This window comes from Rutidosis leptorrhynchoides, chromosome 2 (genome assembly GCF_046630445.1).
Source record: "Rutidosis leptorrhynchoides isolate AG116_Rl617_1_P2 chromosome 2, CSIRO_AGI_Rlap_v1, whole genome shotgun sequence".
NCBI lineage: Eukaryota > Viridiplantae > Streptophyta > Magnoliopsida > Asterales > Asteraceae > Rutidosis > Rutidosis leptorrhynchoides.
In genome coordinates this window covers 606,562,267-606,578,618 of record NC_092334.1, presented here as the reverse complement: position 1 = coordinate 606,578,618, position 16,352 = coordinate 606,562,267, and the positions used below count along the sequence as shown (strand labels likewise).

At 33.8% G+C, this 16,352-nt stretch overlaps 2 protein-coding genes across 2 annotated transcripts; one reads left to right on the top strand and one right to left on the bottom strand.

Moving 5' to 3' along the window:
• The first annotated feature begins 8,312 nt into the window (after positions 1-8,312).
• Positions 8,313-13,270, top strand: LOC139893443 (uncharacterized). The gene is made up of 6 exons (XM_071876605.1): positions 8,313-8,536; positions 9,576-9,742; positions 10,781-10,905; positions 11,207-11,267; positions 11,913-11,961; positions 12,796-13,270. The coding sequence occupies exons 1-6, from the start codon at positions 8,437-8,439 to the stop codon at positions 12,855-12,857; spliced, it is 564 nt and encodes a 187-aa protein (XP_071732706.1). The 5' UTR covers positions 8,313-8,436; the 3' UTR covers positions 12,858-13,270.
• Positions 13,271-13,901: 631 nt separating this feature from the next.
• LOC139889982 (F-box protein At5g07610-like) lies at positions 13,902-15,053 on the bottom strand. The gene has a single exon (XM_071872892.1). It carries the CDS (start codon positions 15,051-15,053, stop codon positions 13,902-13,904), a length of 1,152 nt encoding a protein of 383 aa, XP_071728993.1.
• Positions 15,054-16,352: the final 1,299 nt, after the last annotated feature.

Here is a 16,352-nt window from a genome sequence, read left to right as displayed (position 1 = left end):
CTTGCTTTGAGGCATCGCAGTAAACAACAAAATCGTCAGTACCTTCAGGTAAAGATAGAATCGGAGCTGTGGTCAACTTCTCTTTCAGAATCTTGAAAGCAGATTCCTGTTCTTCGGACCACTCAAACTTCTTCCCTTTTTGAGTTAGCTTCGTAAGAGGTTTGGCAAGAAGGGAAAAATCCTTTATGAATCTTCGATAATAACCAGCAAGTCCCAAAAATTGACGAATATGCTTCGCAGTCTTTGGTATCTCCCAGTTCTGGATAGCGGTAATCTTAGCTGGATCGACATGTATTCCATTACTATCAACAACGTGTCCGAGGAATTGTACGGTTTTGAGCCAAAACTCGCAATTAGAAAACTTAGTGTAGAGTTGTTCCTTTCGTAAGAGTTCAAGAATCACGCGCAGATGTTGCTCATGTTCCTTCTCACTCTTGGAGTAGATCAAAATGTCATCAATGAAAACAATGACGAATTTATCAAGATAAGGTTTGCAGAAACGGTTCATGAGATCCATGAAAATGGCAGGAGCATTGGTCAAACCAAAAGGCATGACACAGAATTCATAGTGCCCATAACGAGTGCGAAAAGCAGTCTTAGGAATATCGAATTCCTTGACTCTTAGTTGGTGATATTCGGACCTCAAATCAATCTTTGAATAAACACTTGACCCTTGAAGTTGGTCGAATAGATCATCAATACGTGGCAACGGATAACGGTTCTTGATAGTAAGCTTGTTAAGTTCGCGGTAATCAATGCACATCCTTAACGTACCATCCTTCTTTTTAACAAATAGAATAGGAGCTCCCCATGGGGACGAGCTTGGACGAATGAAACCTTTATCCAATAGTTCTTGGAGCTGGTTGGAAAGTTCCTTCATTTCGGAAGGTGCTAAACGGTATGGTGCTTTAGCAATAGGAGCAGCACCGGGAGTTAAATCAATTTGAAATTTAACTTGTCGAGGAGGTGGAAGACCAGGAAGATCTTCGGGAAACACATCGGGATAGTCTCTAACCACTGGTACATCTTAAATACGCTTCTCTTCCGATTCGATCAGCTTAATGTGGGCTAGAATGGCTAGATAACATTTCATAAGGTATTTGCGAGTTTTAATACAGGTGATGATATTGAGATTGGGACCACTCTTTTCACCTTGGATGATGAGAGTATCTCCATTCCCCAATGGAACATTAACAGTTTTATCGTAACACATGATAGCAGCATGTAATGGACGTAACCAATCCATACCAACTACGACGTCAAAACTTCCGAGTTTGACCGGCAAAAGGTCTATCTTAAATTCCTTATCGGCTAAGATTAGATTGCAGTTTTTATAGATTTTATCGACTTGCATGACTTTTCCATTAGCCACTTCTACTAATCGTTTAGTTTCTAAGGGTTGAGGCTTTTCAGTGAATAAAGTGCAAAATTCACTAGACACGTAACTTCTGTCGGCTTGAAAAGAGTCATTTTGTTCGCTTGATGAAAATTAGACATTCTAACATTAGGAAAGAGACTTTGATTAGCATTTTAAGCCAAGATTATCAAAGCAAGGTTGTTAAGATTATAAGGTAATCCTAAGTGCTTTAAGTCTAAGGCAGGAAAGGTTATAGTTTCCTAGATTGCTAAGGCACCCTAGCTAACACATAAGGCACACATAAAAATGCAATCCTGGTTCTCTATAACAGCCTGGTTATGCTCTGATACTAATCTGTAACGTCCTCCCAATAGGGTCTGGAAGGAACGTCACTATTATCAAAACATACCAACATATTATAATAAACGAGAACAATACTAAATGATGAATTTAACTTTAATGAGTACGCAGCGGAAAATGAAATGTCATTACAATGACAAGAATAACAATATCGTAAATGTTCACATGCAGAAGTAATAAATGCGATAACTCTTGATCCTATGTCCAAGTAGCATCACATAAGCAGTAAGTATAAGAGCTTGAATCAAACAGCACCTGAGACAAAACATGCTAAAGTGTCAACCAAAAAGGTTGAGTGAAGTTCATAGGTTTAACAAAAAGTTTGTCATTGTTTTAGACCACAAGATTTAGTTTGTAAAGTTGATCTCCCGCAGGATCAAAAAGTTATGCCAATGCGTGATATTTAGACTAAACGTTCAAGTTTGCCCCATGACAAGTTGTGTCTGTCCTTGTCGGTTTAATTTCATTATTAAGTAATACAATAACTTGGTCAAATGTATCGGGGACGTTACTCCCGATAGGCCTACCCCCAATAATTAAGCATGCCGCAGCAATTAAAAATATCACTGTAGGGACTTAGTCAGACATAGCCGGGTATAGCATAGTTTAACAGTTTGGTACTTGTGTCTAAAGTGTAAAAAGTAAAAACAGCATGTGTCTCACCCCAAGTAAAAGTAAGTAAGTTTGCTAGCAATAAAGAGGGGCTATGAATTCACCTTAGTAAGTAGAGAGAGAGTTATTTCTCGGAATAAAGAGTTGAACGAGTGAGCAGGAAAGTCAACCTATTGACATTTAAGAGTAGTTAAGTGTTTTGCCCATGTTTAAGTTTAAGTATGTGTTTGTTTTACTAAGTTTCTATTCCTAGTAAGTTACTATTTTTATAAAGTTTTCATTTTTAGAAAGTTTCTTATTTTACTAAGTTTCTATGACTAGAGAGTTTCTACTTTTATCAGTGTTTTCCATTTTAGGATACTTGCCGTATTAGATAAGCTTCCAATCATCCCTTTCCCTTCGAATGGCTAATTTAGATCTAGGGGCTTGAGCCATAGGACCCTTTAAATCGGAAATCCAAACCCTCTGCCTAGAATCTCATAGAAACCATTCGTCAAGAATGTTCGAAGATCTATACATCTCTAATACATATCCCAAAATGTTTTTATGTTACAATATAAGTAGTAGGTTATAGGTGCTAGTAATAGTAATAGTGTATACATGTTATTTATTTTATTTTTAATTGCATATAATTTATAACATTATTTACATATTTCGGTAAAAATAATAACCGAAGTAAAAAGTAAAAAGTAAAAAGTAAAAAGTAAAAAGTAAAAAAAATAAAAAGTAAGAAAAGAATACTTACTAGTAGTAATTCTTCAAAGAGAGAATGATAGAAATTTTGGTGTGAGTTTGAATGAGAAATGAGGGGTATTTATACTTGAAAAAATTAGGTAAAAAGAATAAAATAATTAAAAGAAAAAGAAATATTTAATTCTTAATGGGATTTTAAAATTAAAAAGTATTAAATGTTAGGTCATGGGATAATGCACAAAATAAAATAATAAAAGTAGTTTTTCCATTAAAATTTTTAATTAAAAAGTAATTTATTTATTTATTTATTTTTTTATTTATTTTAAGGATTTTTTTTATATGTAAATAAACAAATTTATTTAATGTTTTTCCAAGAATATTTGTCAATAATATTTTATTTTATTTTATTTTATTTTTTTTATTTAATTAATAAATACAAATTTTGCATAAAAATAATAAATAATTTGGTATTTTGTATTTTTAATAATAATTATGATTTTAATTATTAAACTATAGCTTTAGTAAGTTTGTAAATATAATTACATTTATATATAATTAGATTTATTATATAGTTAAATATATAATACATTAACTAAATAATAAAAGTGATACAAAGTTTATATACTTAGTTAAATTATTTCAAATTATATAAATTAATAATATATTATTTATTTAAGCGTACATTGTTGACTAAAACTTACTATTCGGTCAATATTTAATTGTATATAACAAACCCTAATACATATAGTCAGACATATAACCCTAGGGTTAATTCAGTAATTTAGAAGTCGAAAAGTGAGGGTTGTTACACCATCTGTTGAACCCAACAGTAGTGAGTGTACGTGCACTGTCTGGGATACGTCGTGCTAGTATACCATAGTGGTGATCAAAATCAGATTTTCTATACGCTTTGCACATTTTCCAGTAGTGCCACTCGTAACTTTTAACCCTTTTAGACACACTTTTGAGGTTTCCCAACAAATGTCTAGCACATAGTGCATGAAATACTTCTGGAAATACGTTTGATATGCCAGCAGCTATTGCAGGTGCCCTGTCAGATATAATGGTAAGATTAACAATACAACACCCCGAAGACTGTAGAGAGTCTCTTAGATTACCAAAAAACCATGTCCAATGATCGGTGGTCTCTCCTGCTCCAATACCGTAGGCTAATGGAAGGATTCCATTGTTAGCATCCATAGCGACATCAATCAAGTTAGTCTCTAAGTAATGACTTTTTAAATGAGCCCCATCGACTATGATTACTGGTCGTGCATAGTTAACAAACGAACGTGTCTGCATATTAAAGTATTGAAACATTATTTTTAAATACGAGTTAAATTAATAAGTAAATAAAGAAAGCATTAAACATACCGCTGCACCAATGGACATGTAACTCATAACAAATCTGCCTTTGTTGTCCGTTCGAATGTTGGTTACACTACCTGGATTAGACAATCTAAGATTATATAGATAATTAGGTAGTATTTGAAAGGAATCTTCAAGACTACCCCTCAACATCTCAATTGCGTAACATTTGGCTTTCCATGCTTGGTGGTATGATAGACTTATTTTAAATCGCGCCGACATATCAGTCCTTATATCATTCGGTCGATAGACACGACCTTCTTGTTTCATCACCTCTTTCAGTATATTACCTAGGACCTTCTTGGTGGCATGCTTATTGTTCGGAAGAATTTGGGTATTTGAGCACGTGTGTATATCATTCAACTTCCGTACTTGAAAGTTGTTGCTATCTTGTATACACTTAGCAGTAATTTGCCATGAACAATTTGGTGATATGCATGTAGCTGTATACCTTGACTTGTCTGAGTACTTTGGTTTTATCTGGAACCCTTCAGTAACACACTTTGTACGTAATTGCATAAGAAAATCTTCCTTGTTTTCGAAAGTCTGATTCAATTTAACTAGATCTGAGGTTTCATATATTGTCATTGATCTAGGTTTCATTTCGGGTTGGGTGTTCGACAGTAACGGTGGCATGTTCCAAAATATATCATCTGGTTGGGGATTATACTTAATTGGCTGGTCATAAGTATGTGTTTGGTCGACGTATTCATCTTCATATTCATCATCACTATCAGGAACATCAGCCTCATCAACTATGTAGTTAGAAAAAGGGTGTTTTGTTGGTTTGATTGGATTCACATTTTCCATATCATCATGCTCAGATCCGCTTTGATCAGATGTAGGTAGGCCAACGATGTAATGATCTTCGTTACCTTCAAACGGTGGTTGTTTATCATTCAACAAATTGGTGTATTGTATTTGTTGGTTGATTTCATCTGTGGTTTGAGTTTGTAAGTTGATCTGATTTACAGATTGATTTTGTAGGTTCGAATTATTTGTGTATGGATGTGGTTGGTTGTACTTATCAGTGTATGGGTGGTGTAGGTTGAACTGATTGTTACTTTGGTGTTCTAGGTCGTACTGATTGATGGTTGACTGTTGTAGGTTGAACTGATTGATGGATGATTGTTGTCGGTTGAACTGATTATTGTATGGATGATGTAGGTTGAACTGATTATTGGATTGCAGAGGTAGGTTGAACTGATTATTGGATGGATGATTAAGGTTGTACTGATTATTGTAAGGATTTTGTAGGTTGAACTGATTATTGGTCGGATGTTGTAGGTTTAACCGATTATTGTATTGTTGTTGTAGGTTGAACTGATCATTAGGATTAGTAAGGTTTCGACCTAAAACATGCATTGAATTCGTAATATCTTCTAGATATATGTGAACGGGTTGATTTGAGATGGCGAAATTCATAAAATCATTAAAATCATCTTCATCATCAGTGATATCCAAGACACAGTTATCGACAACGTATTTCATAGATATAACTAAATCTTGTGAAACATCGATTTTTTTAACACATATTTTAACAAAAGCGTACGATTTAAGGGTTTGTTTGGCGCGATTGTAAGTTTCAAAGGTACTCTGGGACAATTAAGTGGCATATAAACTATATGATTATTGACATGTTCAAAATAACCTCCTGAACAAATATATATCTTTAACTTACTCATCACTATAAATGTAAAGACATATAAAAGTAGGGATTACTCACCAATAAGTGATGACCTCAAACTGCGCAAAGAGTTAACTTCAACTACTAAGTTGTTGTGATTATGAATCTGGTGTGTTTGAATATCGATCAAGTATGGTATTTATTAAATATGGGAATTACTTATGAGATCCCATTACTTATAGAGTACAAATGGATAACAGGAATAAAAGGATCTACCGTTATCCAATTAAATTCATGAAAGGTGGATTTCCTATCCGTAGCTAATAAGTATAAGAAATGTTATCTAAATGTGGGACCTAGGTTGCCTTTTTAATCATGAAAGTCCATTGTGGTCGACTACTTCATATATAAGATCGACTATGTCATTTTTATTAAGTGGTCGACCCACATCAGGGTCGACCACGGTGTATTTAAGCAGTGGTCGACCACATTTTACTCTGTGGTCGACTACTTCATATATGGTGGTCGACTATGTCATTTTTATTAAATGGTCGACCCACATCAGGATCGACCACAGTGTATTTAAGAAGTGGTCGACCACATTTTACATCAGTGGTCGACCAGTCATTTGGTGACTGTCAAAAGATTACAGTGGAGCATGTTCAACCTGCTGACCTAATATGCCAACACAAACATTAGAGTTACCTTTTACAGTGGAGCCTGTTCAAAATACAATAAAATTGGGGTCGACTATATAAATATAAATGTTAATATACATACACATACATACAGGTACATACAATTGAAAAGCAAATACACTATAGTCGACCTTCTTTTTGGTCGACTAAAGTTTTATTCATCTATAGGCGACCCAAAATGGGGTCGACTATAGTGTATGTTTTTGGAAGTCGACCCTTTGAACGGTCGAGTATGCAAGTGATCTTCTGACCTAAGGCATCCCCATAACCATATACAGATATATACACTTTAGCAAAAACAATGGGAGAATTGTATATCTATAGTTACATATACATATACATATACATATACATATACATATACATATACATATACATATACATATACATATACATATACATATACATATACATATACAATTACAGATACCTATCATATACTGACATGTACACACATACAAATACATCCATACACACATATATATAAATACAGGGACCCATACATAGATATACATATATACACATATATACACATACAGATAAACTAACATATGCATACAACAACGAAATAGGTTTTACCTCAATATCTGTCATCTTTGAAGGGAACTCTTGATTGAATCTAGGGACGAAATAGATACACTGACGATGGAATTAGGGTTTATCTACAAACTATTGAAGTGATCTCTTGATTGAATCTGCAATGAATGAGGGTTGATGAATCAGGTTTGAATCTGCAATGTTAGAGTTGAAATTTGAATTTTGTTATCCCAACTCGCTATTTCAGTGTCTTTTTGTATACTCGACCATCATTAAGGTCGCCCGTGTTTTTTGGGGTCGAATATAGTGGTCGACCGATAGCCAACAGAAGTCGACCTTGCCAGTTATAAACGGTGGTCGACCACATTTAAATTTGGTGTGGTCGACCGGGTATAGGGGTAGTCGACCCAAAGGGTGGTCGACTTAATAGTGTAAATAGACAATTTTTTTTCTAAAAGTGTATTTTGGAATACAACTTTTTTAAAAAGTGTATTTTGAGGAATTTCACTAGTAATAATTATCAAATACTTGAAAAATTAAAATAAACAAATCTCAAACACCCCTAAATTACTACTCCGTAGTTTCACGACTGTATTCATTGCGTAGATTTTAAATAACATTTCAGTTTGGTGTTTGTATCAGGTTCATGATCTCAAATTCATTTTGACACACGTAATTCAATTAGACTCTGATCGTGTATCAACTATACACCTAGTGTTATACGGAGTACTTTTTCTTCTTTTTCCTTTTCACTCCCAATTTTTTTCGTTGCAGTTTTGACGAATTCCTTTTTTATTTAATCAGGCGCCAACGATGTATCGATGGAGCAAAACCCTAGCTCAAACTATATACAATCACACTAAATTAGATACACCGAGAGATCTGTATCTATTACCGTGCCGGCGCATTTCTAGGGTTTCTGCTGCCGTTGAAGTGCCACCGGCCGTAACTTCAGACACTTATGTCAAATCAGAGGTACTTGAATTAATAATTTTAGTCAATTCAGTATTGTAATAATTGTTTGATGAGTTGCTAAATCGTTATATTACATTTGTTATGTTTATTTATAGGTGAATTTGAATAAGCTGTTTCGTTCGAAGCCTTGTTCGTTAGCTCTGCCAGCTGATTCACCGTTAAGGTTTGAGGAACCTAATTATGAGGGTCTGCGTCAATTTCTACTCAAAATGATGTTGTTTTATAGCAAACAGAGCAAGTCTATTCGTCAAGCAAATGTTATTTATCGTCGTGTTGTATCTCAAGTTGATAAACCAGCCATCTATGATGGTTAGTCCTTTTACTGTATTAATATTTTGTTGATTGAGTTAGACTGTAGTTAAGTAAAAGAAAGATTTGTTATGCCTTTTGCGAAAGATGTTTGTGGTGACAACAATTTGTATGTGCTTTTTAGTTACAGTTTCACCTTAACTTAGGTTGATGCCTAAATATGTTGTTTGTATGACCTTAAAATTCACTTATGCTGACAAGTATAGTTCAATATTCCAAAAGGTAAACTTTAGTTATATCGATTTCTTGCTTGAATATTAAACTTATGTGGTGAACGTGAATTAATGAAACAACCGCTACATCATTCCTCTGCAACTGTCAAATTCATGGAACAACAATACAGGAATATACACAGGAATATATACAGGAATATAGAACATAGACAAAGACCCTGCCCAATAAAAGTTCTAACCCGAGGGTCAAAAAATTGAAGAAAAACGATAAAACCAATAAAGAACGTATATGTTCTTCTTGCATCTGAGAAGCCATCCAAATTAAACAAGAGAATAATTTTTTAGAATTATACAAATCATGAAAAATCTTTTTATGTCTGAAACTATTAGGTATGATGAATAGGTCTCTTACACAATAAATGCAAAGCTTAGGCAGGCAAATGTTTTGCTATTAGTCTAATATTTAGAGTGCCCAATGTAAGGATAACTTTAGATGAATGTTGTGGACCAAAGATGAATAACAAGATGGTTAAACTTTTGGTAGTTGCTATTAATGAACAAATTGGTGATTTTATGTCGACATACTGCCAGTAAATAAAAAAACTGTAATTAGTTTATGACATCCCAGAAAGGACTTTTTTTTATTTTTTATTTTTTATTTTTTTTTTTAAATGAGGGACGACATTTTCACCTATCTTGTAGATACTAGAGTAATGACCGTGTATTATTTTCTCTAAAATCAATATTTACAATGTATAGTACCTTGCATAATGGCTTATGTGCTTTCTTGAATACATGTGAAGCTTTTTACCACCTTTTATCATAAAGTATGTTCTCTAATGGATAAATTTTACTTTGATATGCAGTTTTTAACTTGGAGAGAACCTTTAGAACTAATTTCTCCATGCTCGTAGTGCACATGTGGCTTTGTTTACGTCGTTTGAAAGCAGAAGGGAAGGAAGGTGTTGAATTGGGGCAATATGTTTATGAAATCTACAATCATGATTTAGAGACAAGAGTTGCCAAAGCTGGGGTTAGTATCTGCGCTGCTTGACTCTTTGGTTATTATTTTTACATCATGCCTTCCTTTGACTTCCTAATTGTAGTATAATTATATATCGTTGCTTGCTAAGTAATATGTTCACTTGCTAAGTAATATGTTCAGATTGTTAAACATGTTAAAATTATAAGAGCTCTAGCTAGGATAATGCTTCTTGTGCCTGACAATCAAGGTTGAAAAAAACGCGAGATGGAGTCGAGTCGGTCATGACCTTGAAAGGTCGAGTCGGTCGAGAGGACGTTGACCAATGTTGACTTTTAAATAAAAATATTTCAAAAATAAATATTTTAAACACAAGTATTTTAAAATTATTTGATTCACAAATAAGATGATGTGGTGTTAGTTTAAATACTATATAGGTTTTTTTGTAATGTTTTGCTATAATTATAGTGACTTTTAGTGTTGACCATCTAATTAGACGTTTTTGGGCAAAACGGGACGGGCTAGTCACCAAACCGCCGCAACCGCCATTTGCAACCATGCTAACAATATATGCCGAAAGATGTGCTTAACATTTTAATTGGTTTGTGAGATTAATTGGTGAAAAATTGGAGAGAGATTCAATGAAATACATGTGTGGAATGTTGTATGGATTAGACATTGATTTAGCATTACTCCTCTAACTATGTGACTAGGAAGTTGTTAATAGAAGACATCACCAAGTTGTCAGTATGTTTTGCATCTTTAATGTTGATTATTACCATCTACCACCTTTAATAATCTCAACAAGTGACTCTTGATCTGTCAGTATTAGACGCTATCTATTTTCTCAAAATGCATCTACTTATAACTATCATATCGATGATTGTGAGAAACCATTTGGCGGAAAAAAGTTGGAATGAAGTTTCTATTCCTTTGGTCACTTTGATATCTACGTGTGTTAAGGGTAGGGATTTGGGTAGACCAAATAGCATGTTAAATCAATTGAGTAGGTTTTAGTAATGCAGATGTATACCCATCATATACCAAGTAATTTAAGCATTGAAAGTTCTTTATCACATTTGTATGTAGGTTAACTTGATGTTGACTAAATGGATGCGGGAGTTGGAAAAAGTATTTTATGGGAACATAGTCGCTTTTGATACCGCAATGCTTCCAGAAGCTAAGCCAAATGATTTGCAGACTGCAATATGGAAGTAAGTACTATCTATTGTTATTTGATGATTACTTATAGGGTAGAAGCTAGAAAACTTACACAAAATGGAAGTTGTAGAACATTTTTGGATCTGTTAGAATTATCGAACTCATGAATTTTAATCATTATTGATATGAAATGTATGGATTTAAGAATATCCAAAAGATTCTGTTATTTGTTATTATGTTATACCATTGTGTGATATTTTGCAACTAAGTATCGGCTCCAAAAATGGGATGTTAGAGATAAGAATTTGTAGTTAATATGATTTCAGTTTTCTGATTATTTTACATGTTTTGTAGGAATATCTTCTATGAAGATGATTCATCAAAGCTAGATCCTGCTGCATTGCCATTTGTCATGGTACGTTCTTAACTGCAGTTATGTATCTTTAGAGAGGGCAAATGGGTCAATGTGGATTATATATCTTTATAACTTGTTAAATTTAGTTCAGCTAAAGAGTATAACTAAAAGTGGAATGGTCAAACAGGCTGAAAGTCATCTGAGCAGTATTAAATATCAAAGTGTTTGGTAAATCAATATGGTTTTGTTTACCTTATGTACCGAAGTATGTATCTATAAAATTAGATGAAATGCCAACAAATGAATTCATGGGCTGGCCCAACCCCGTTTGACCTAAATCCGTTACCCAACCTGCCCGTTTTGCTGATTCCTTTAAATTATCACCTACATTTCTTTTACTTTTTTTAATCATTTACACTTGTATATACTCTATGGATAGTTGTCAAAGAGTTGGTCGTATTCTTAATTTAAGATAGACTGTCTGTGTCTAATGTCTAGCATATGACATTGTGTGTTCCTGTAAGTCATCTTTGTGAAACTTGGTATATATATATTACACACTTAGTCCTTCATATGTAAACTTCATTTACTCTTTGGGATAATAGTTCTCGCCTTGATCTTTTAATAGTAAATAATACAGTATAATTTCTTTTTGGGGCCAACATTTGATAATGGTCTTTTAACCTCGATTTTTAAAAATTACAGGCTTTCACAAGATATGTTCGCCGAGAATGTACTTGCCTGTCATTAACAGGTACCCCGTATTTCCTCATTTTATAGATACACTGGCAGTTCCGTTTAACAATGTTATATCCTGTTGGTAGTAGTATTCCCTCTGGTAAAAATAGCTGACTAGTGATTAAAATTTTTAACTGATTTGAAAAAGGAGAAGCTATATAGACCTAGATTGAAGTTACAAACTTAAATAGTTTGACAAAAGAGTAAAACTTGAATTTGAAATAGGTACATGAAAGAAACTCAATTAGTAGCTTTCTTTTTGTTAAATAAAATGTCCAAGAAATAGAGATGTTAAGACATGAAGGGGATTACTTCTTTTATAGGAAATAGACAGCGACTGATAGGAAAATAACCACCCGACTAAAAACCCATAATCGTTGTGTACAACCCATTTAATATAGCATTGTAAGTTATGTAATCATTTAAATTTTTAAATTTACTTTATAAATTTGTAAATACCTTTTAGTAATATAACGCCTTTTGGTACAGCATTTTAGAGGTTATGTAAGCATTTAAATACACCCCTCTTTGGCCCATTTTCTTTAAAGTTGAATCATTTAGTTCAACCCGTCTTAGAATTTATATAAACAAAAAGTTTTAAATGGGATTACAAAGTATATTATGTACATCAAGTAAATATTTAGGACGTTCCAGTTTTTAACCTTTTTATAACTGCAGTTTCAGCCTTTTTTTATATCAATTTTAAACCAGTTTGTCTAAAACCGATGTAACTAGTAAGAGGTGGAAAAATAACAGGACCGGCTCATTTATCAGTTAATGAGTCGAATTATCACCTTTAACTTTGAGCTTCGGGTTTTTTCATTGCTCTGATACAATTGTGGATGTGCAGATAAAGAAGCAATGTTCTCCGGAAACTTCATGTTCACCCCTCTTGAGAATCCAAAACCTTAAAGATATCCAAAACCTTACTGAATTCAGCTCCCAGGTTATAAAGGTTTCCATTATACCGATAGCGTAAAAACTTCTTTGAATAAAATTCTCTTACAACCAGTATAAATCTCGCTTATTATTCTTATTAGAAGCGGGTATCTTAGCGAATGAATTTATTTTGCCAAAACGTAGATGAGATTTTGCGACATTGGTGGTGTGGAAGCCTGGTAGGTGCTTGTAGCAAGCAGTAGTCGTTTTTGATGAATGGATGTATGAACATAGGGGCAAAAGCTAAAGAAAGGATTGAAACTTGTGTTTAGTACATTTATGGGTATTTTACCTAATAATGTGGTAAAGTTTAGTAATCGATTTGTTCTTCACTAATGACTTGATTGCTTTCTGAATATGGATCTAATCTCAAAGTTCAAATAGCCAATGCTTTATTTTTTTCCCAGGTGTATGTTATTAATTGAATGCATCAATGCAGATCAAAACTAAATTTTGCGATGAAAAGTAATAAAACATACTCTGTTGTGAATAGAACATTGGCCTATTTAGTTACCCTTATACATTTCGGCCGCTCCAACTAAATGTTTTAAGCTACGTCTCTGGCTAAAAGGTATAACTAAAGTCATCTAAAGAGTATTCAAATGCATAAAATAAAAATATGCAAGTGTGTAGCAAAGTGTATATATCATAGCTTACCTAAATAACCCAACCCTACCCCAGAGTCGTGACCAAACGTATAATGTCTTGTCATAAAAGGCATTGTTGTTCTGTTCTTGTTTCAACAGAGCAAAAACACGATGTTTAGATATTGCAATCATGTATTCAACTCAACTTTGATATCAACATAGACATAGATAGAGGGACTTTAATAAACGAAAGCAAGGTAACTGAGCACAAGAAGCATGCATAGGTAGGGGTAAAACCAAGATTAACCAATTAATTAGGAAGTTTTAAAAAAAAAAAAAAAAGCAATATAAGTAATTTTAGTAAACGCAAGATTAACCAACAAAACACAAGACACACTATATGTTGTTTCAAAACATAGATTTCTTAAAATCAGACATGAGAAAGAGATTCATTAAAAAGAAAAACACCAAGCTTTCGGTGTGGAATAGATGAGTCAAAAACACAAAGCTTTTGACAAGACTTGGATAGTAGATTGTATCTTATTATACTCCGAGGAGTTTCTATAACCAAATATGCATCTTCTTCTCTTAGTACTCCCGGAAAGAAATAATGTACTATATAATTTCGGAAAAATAAATTTCGATTAATCAAGTCTGAATGAATATGTTCAATACGGACATAATACTTTTTGGACCAGCCAGAGTAGTCTTTTTTCAACTCATAAATATTAACCTTGCCACTTGAATAAAAATCTTCGTATAAAAGCAAAGAATCATTAGATTCAACCAGAGACGGATAACAATCACGCCATCCAGAAGACAATATATGACCACGAACATCGTAAGGTAAAAGAATATGGTCACCTCGATTCTCATTGATGTTAAAATAATAAACAGCGACATTACGGGCCCAATGAATTCTGTCGTCCCAATAAATCCCGGACCTAAGCTCCACCTTGCTATCAGGCATAAAAACTTGTTTCGCAAAAGACACCCAATTCCTATTTTCCGATGAGTAAACCTCTATACGTCCATAACAACTACCCAAAAACATGCGGATACATACAAGTTTATAGTGAGGAGATATTAGAGGATCAAAAACTAAAGTCATACCGCGAGGAACACTCTCAAAGCCATCATCCTTATTATCATATTTTGGAATGTTCGAGCATTGATTGATCGTTGGATTGTAAACATGATAATCCATGATCATGGTGCGAATTAGCAATAACCCATTAGAAGATTGCATAATATCATATGAAAACAACTGCTTCTTATCAAACACTATGTGATCTATGGATTTAAAAGGAGTTTTGACAGGATTCACATGATCGAATAAAACAAAAGCATACTCAGGTTTAGTGCGAGCATTATTCCTTCGTAACATCAAACCTGATGGGGAGTTAAGTTTATGGTTAAGGTTTCGATGAAGAAGAGCAAAGCGAGAACTTGAAAGTAGATATTGCCAATGTTTAGATACGCATTTGAATCGAACAATTGATCGAATCGGTAATCGGAGTAAGATTTGTGTCAGTATGTTATCATGAGAAACTAATTCGGCAGAAGTAGTTAGACTAATCATCTTAATTTGATCATGCAATCATGCTCATGCATGAAAGTAGTCGATATATTAAAGTAAAGAGAAAACAGAATGCCTACGGGCAGTAACCCTAGCTGAACAATTGGGCTGAAGATGGCGCACACCAGATTATATTGTTTGACCGGCCCACATGTCCTTTATTACTTAAAATAGTTATTTAAGCTAGCCAGCCCGCCCATGGGCCACATAGACTAAGGGCCTGTTTACTTAGACTGTAAATAACGCAGCGCTATCGACCGATTTTTGCCCCCATTGCGCCACTATAGCGCCGTAGTGGGGCGTGATGGTGGCATCGACAATTTTGATTGGTGGAGGAGGCAACAGTCAAATATGGGTGGCAAATATATCCGTCGATATACGGTACGGATTCAATATAAATCAAATAATTTAAATAATAAATTTTTAAGAACTATATAAAAACAACACACTCCATTCCATTTTTTTACCACAAAACACTTTCATTTCTCTCATTTCTCTACACTTTTAACTTTATATTTACCAATTCAAAACCATGTCTCAAAATCCCGATCAAAATGAGTCCGGTTCCGATAACCTCTACAACTTCGGGTTACCAAATATGCCCGGTTCAACCTCCAATTCCCCGCACAATGTTAGGGGTAATCGACCATTTGAAAATGTCCCGCTTTGTATGAATTTAATAATCCGACATTTTTTTCTCAGTTTCTACAACACCAACAATTTCAACAACAATACCCAGGGCCGGCCCAATGGATGTGCAAGATGTACATATGCACAGGGCCTATTAATTTTGGGGGCCCAATATATCTTTGTATATGCACAAAAACTACCTAGCCTAAGTCTCCCAAGTCTTTTTAATATGCAAAGTGAAATCAACCCTAAAGAGTTCAGTCCAGTTATTTTTTTACTGTATTTCTTACAGACCAATGCTTATACATATATAGAGTATTTTGTTTGCAAAACCCATCGATGTGGGATTAAGAAAAAGATATTAGCTTATATAATGTTCCCACGTTTAAATTAATGCTAGTGTTTTATTTTGTTATTAACTAATCAAAGGAATTTAGAAATGAGTACGTGTGTGTTTTGTGGGTTACTCCTTATTTCATGATGACCACATGCTTTTGTCCATGTTTATTTAGTATTCGACTAGTAGTTTTAACGACAATTATTACTTCGTATCATATTTGGTTAAGAAATTTTTGAAAAAGAATTCTCGTTTGGTGAAATTAAGTATGTTACCTATTTAATGGTTGTTTATTGATAGAAAATTATGAAGCTTTGTTTCGTTTGTCGAAAATG

What these genes read in the sequence shown, in the direction of transcription:
- LOC139893443 (XM_071876605.1), top strand. Translation starts at nt 8,437, where the DNA reads ATGATGTTGTTTTATAGCAAACAGAGCAAGTCTATTCGTCAAGCAAAT. An exon ending in TAAACCAGCCATCTATGATG is followed by an intron (nt 8,537 to 9,575) that starts GTTAGTCCTTTT and finishes TTTGATATGCAG; the next exon opens with TTTTTAACTTGGAGAGAACC. An exon ending in CTGCATTGCCATTTGTCATG is followed by an intron (nt 11,268 to 11,912) that starts GTACGTTCTTAA and finishes TAAAAATTACAG; the next exon opens with GCTTTCACAAGATATGTTCG.
- LOC139889982 (XM_071872892.1), bottom strand. Translation starts at nt 15,053, where the DNA reads ATGATTAGTCTAACTACTTCTGCCGAATTAGTTTCTCATGATAACATA.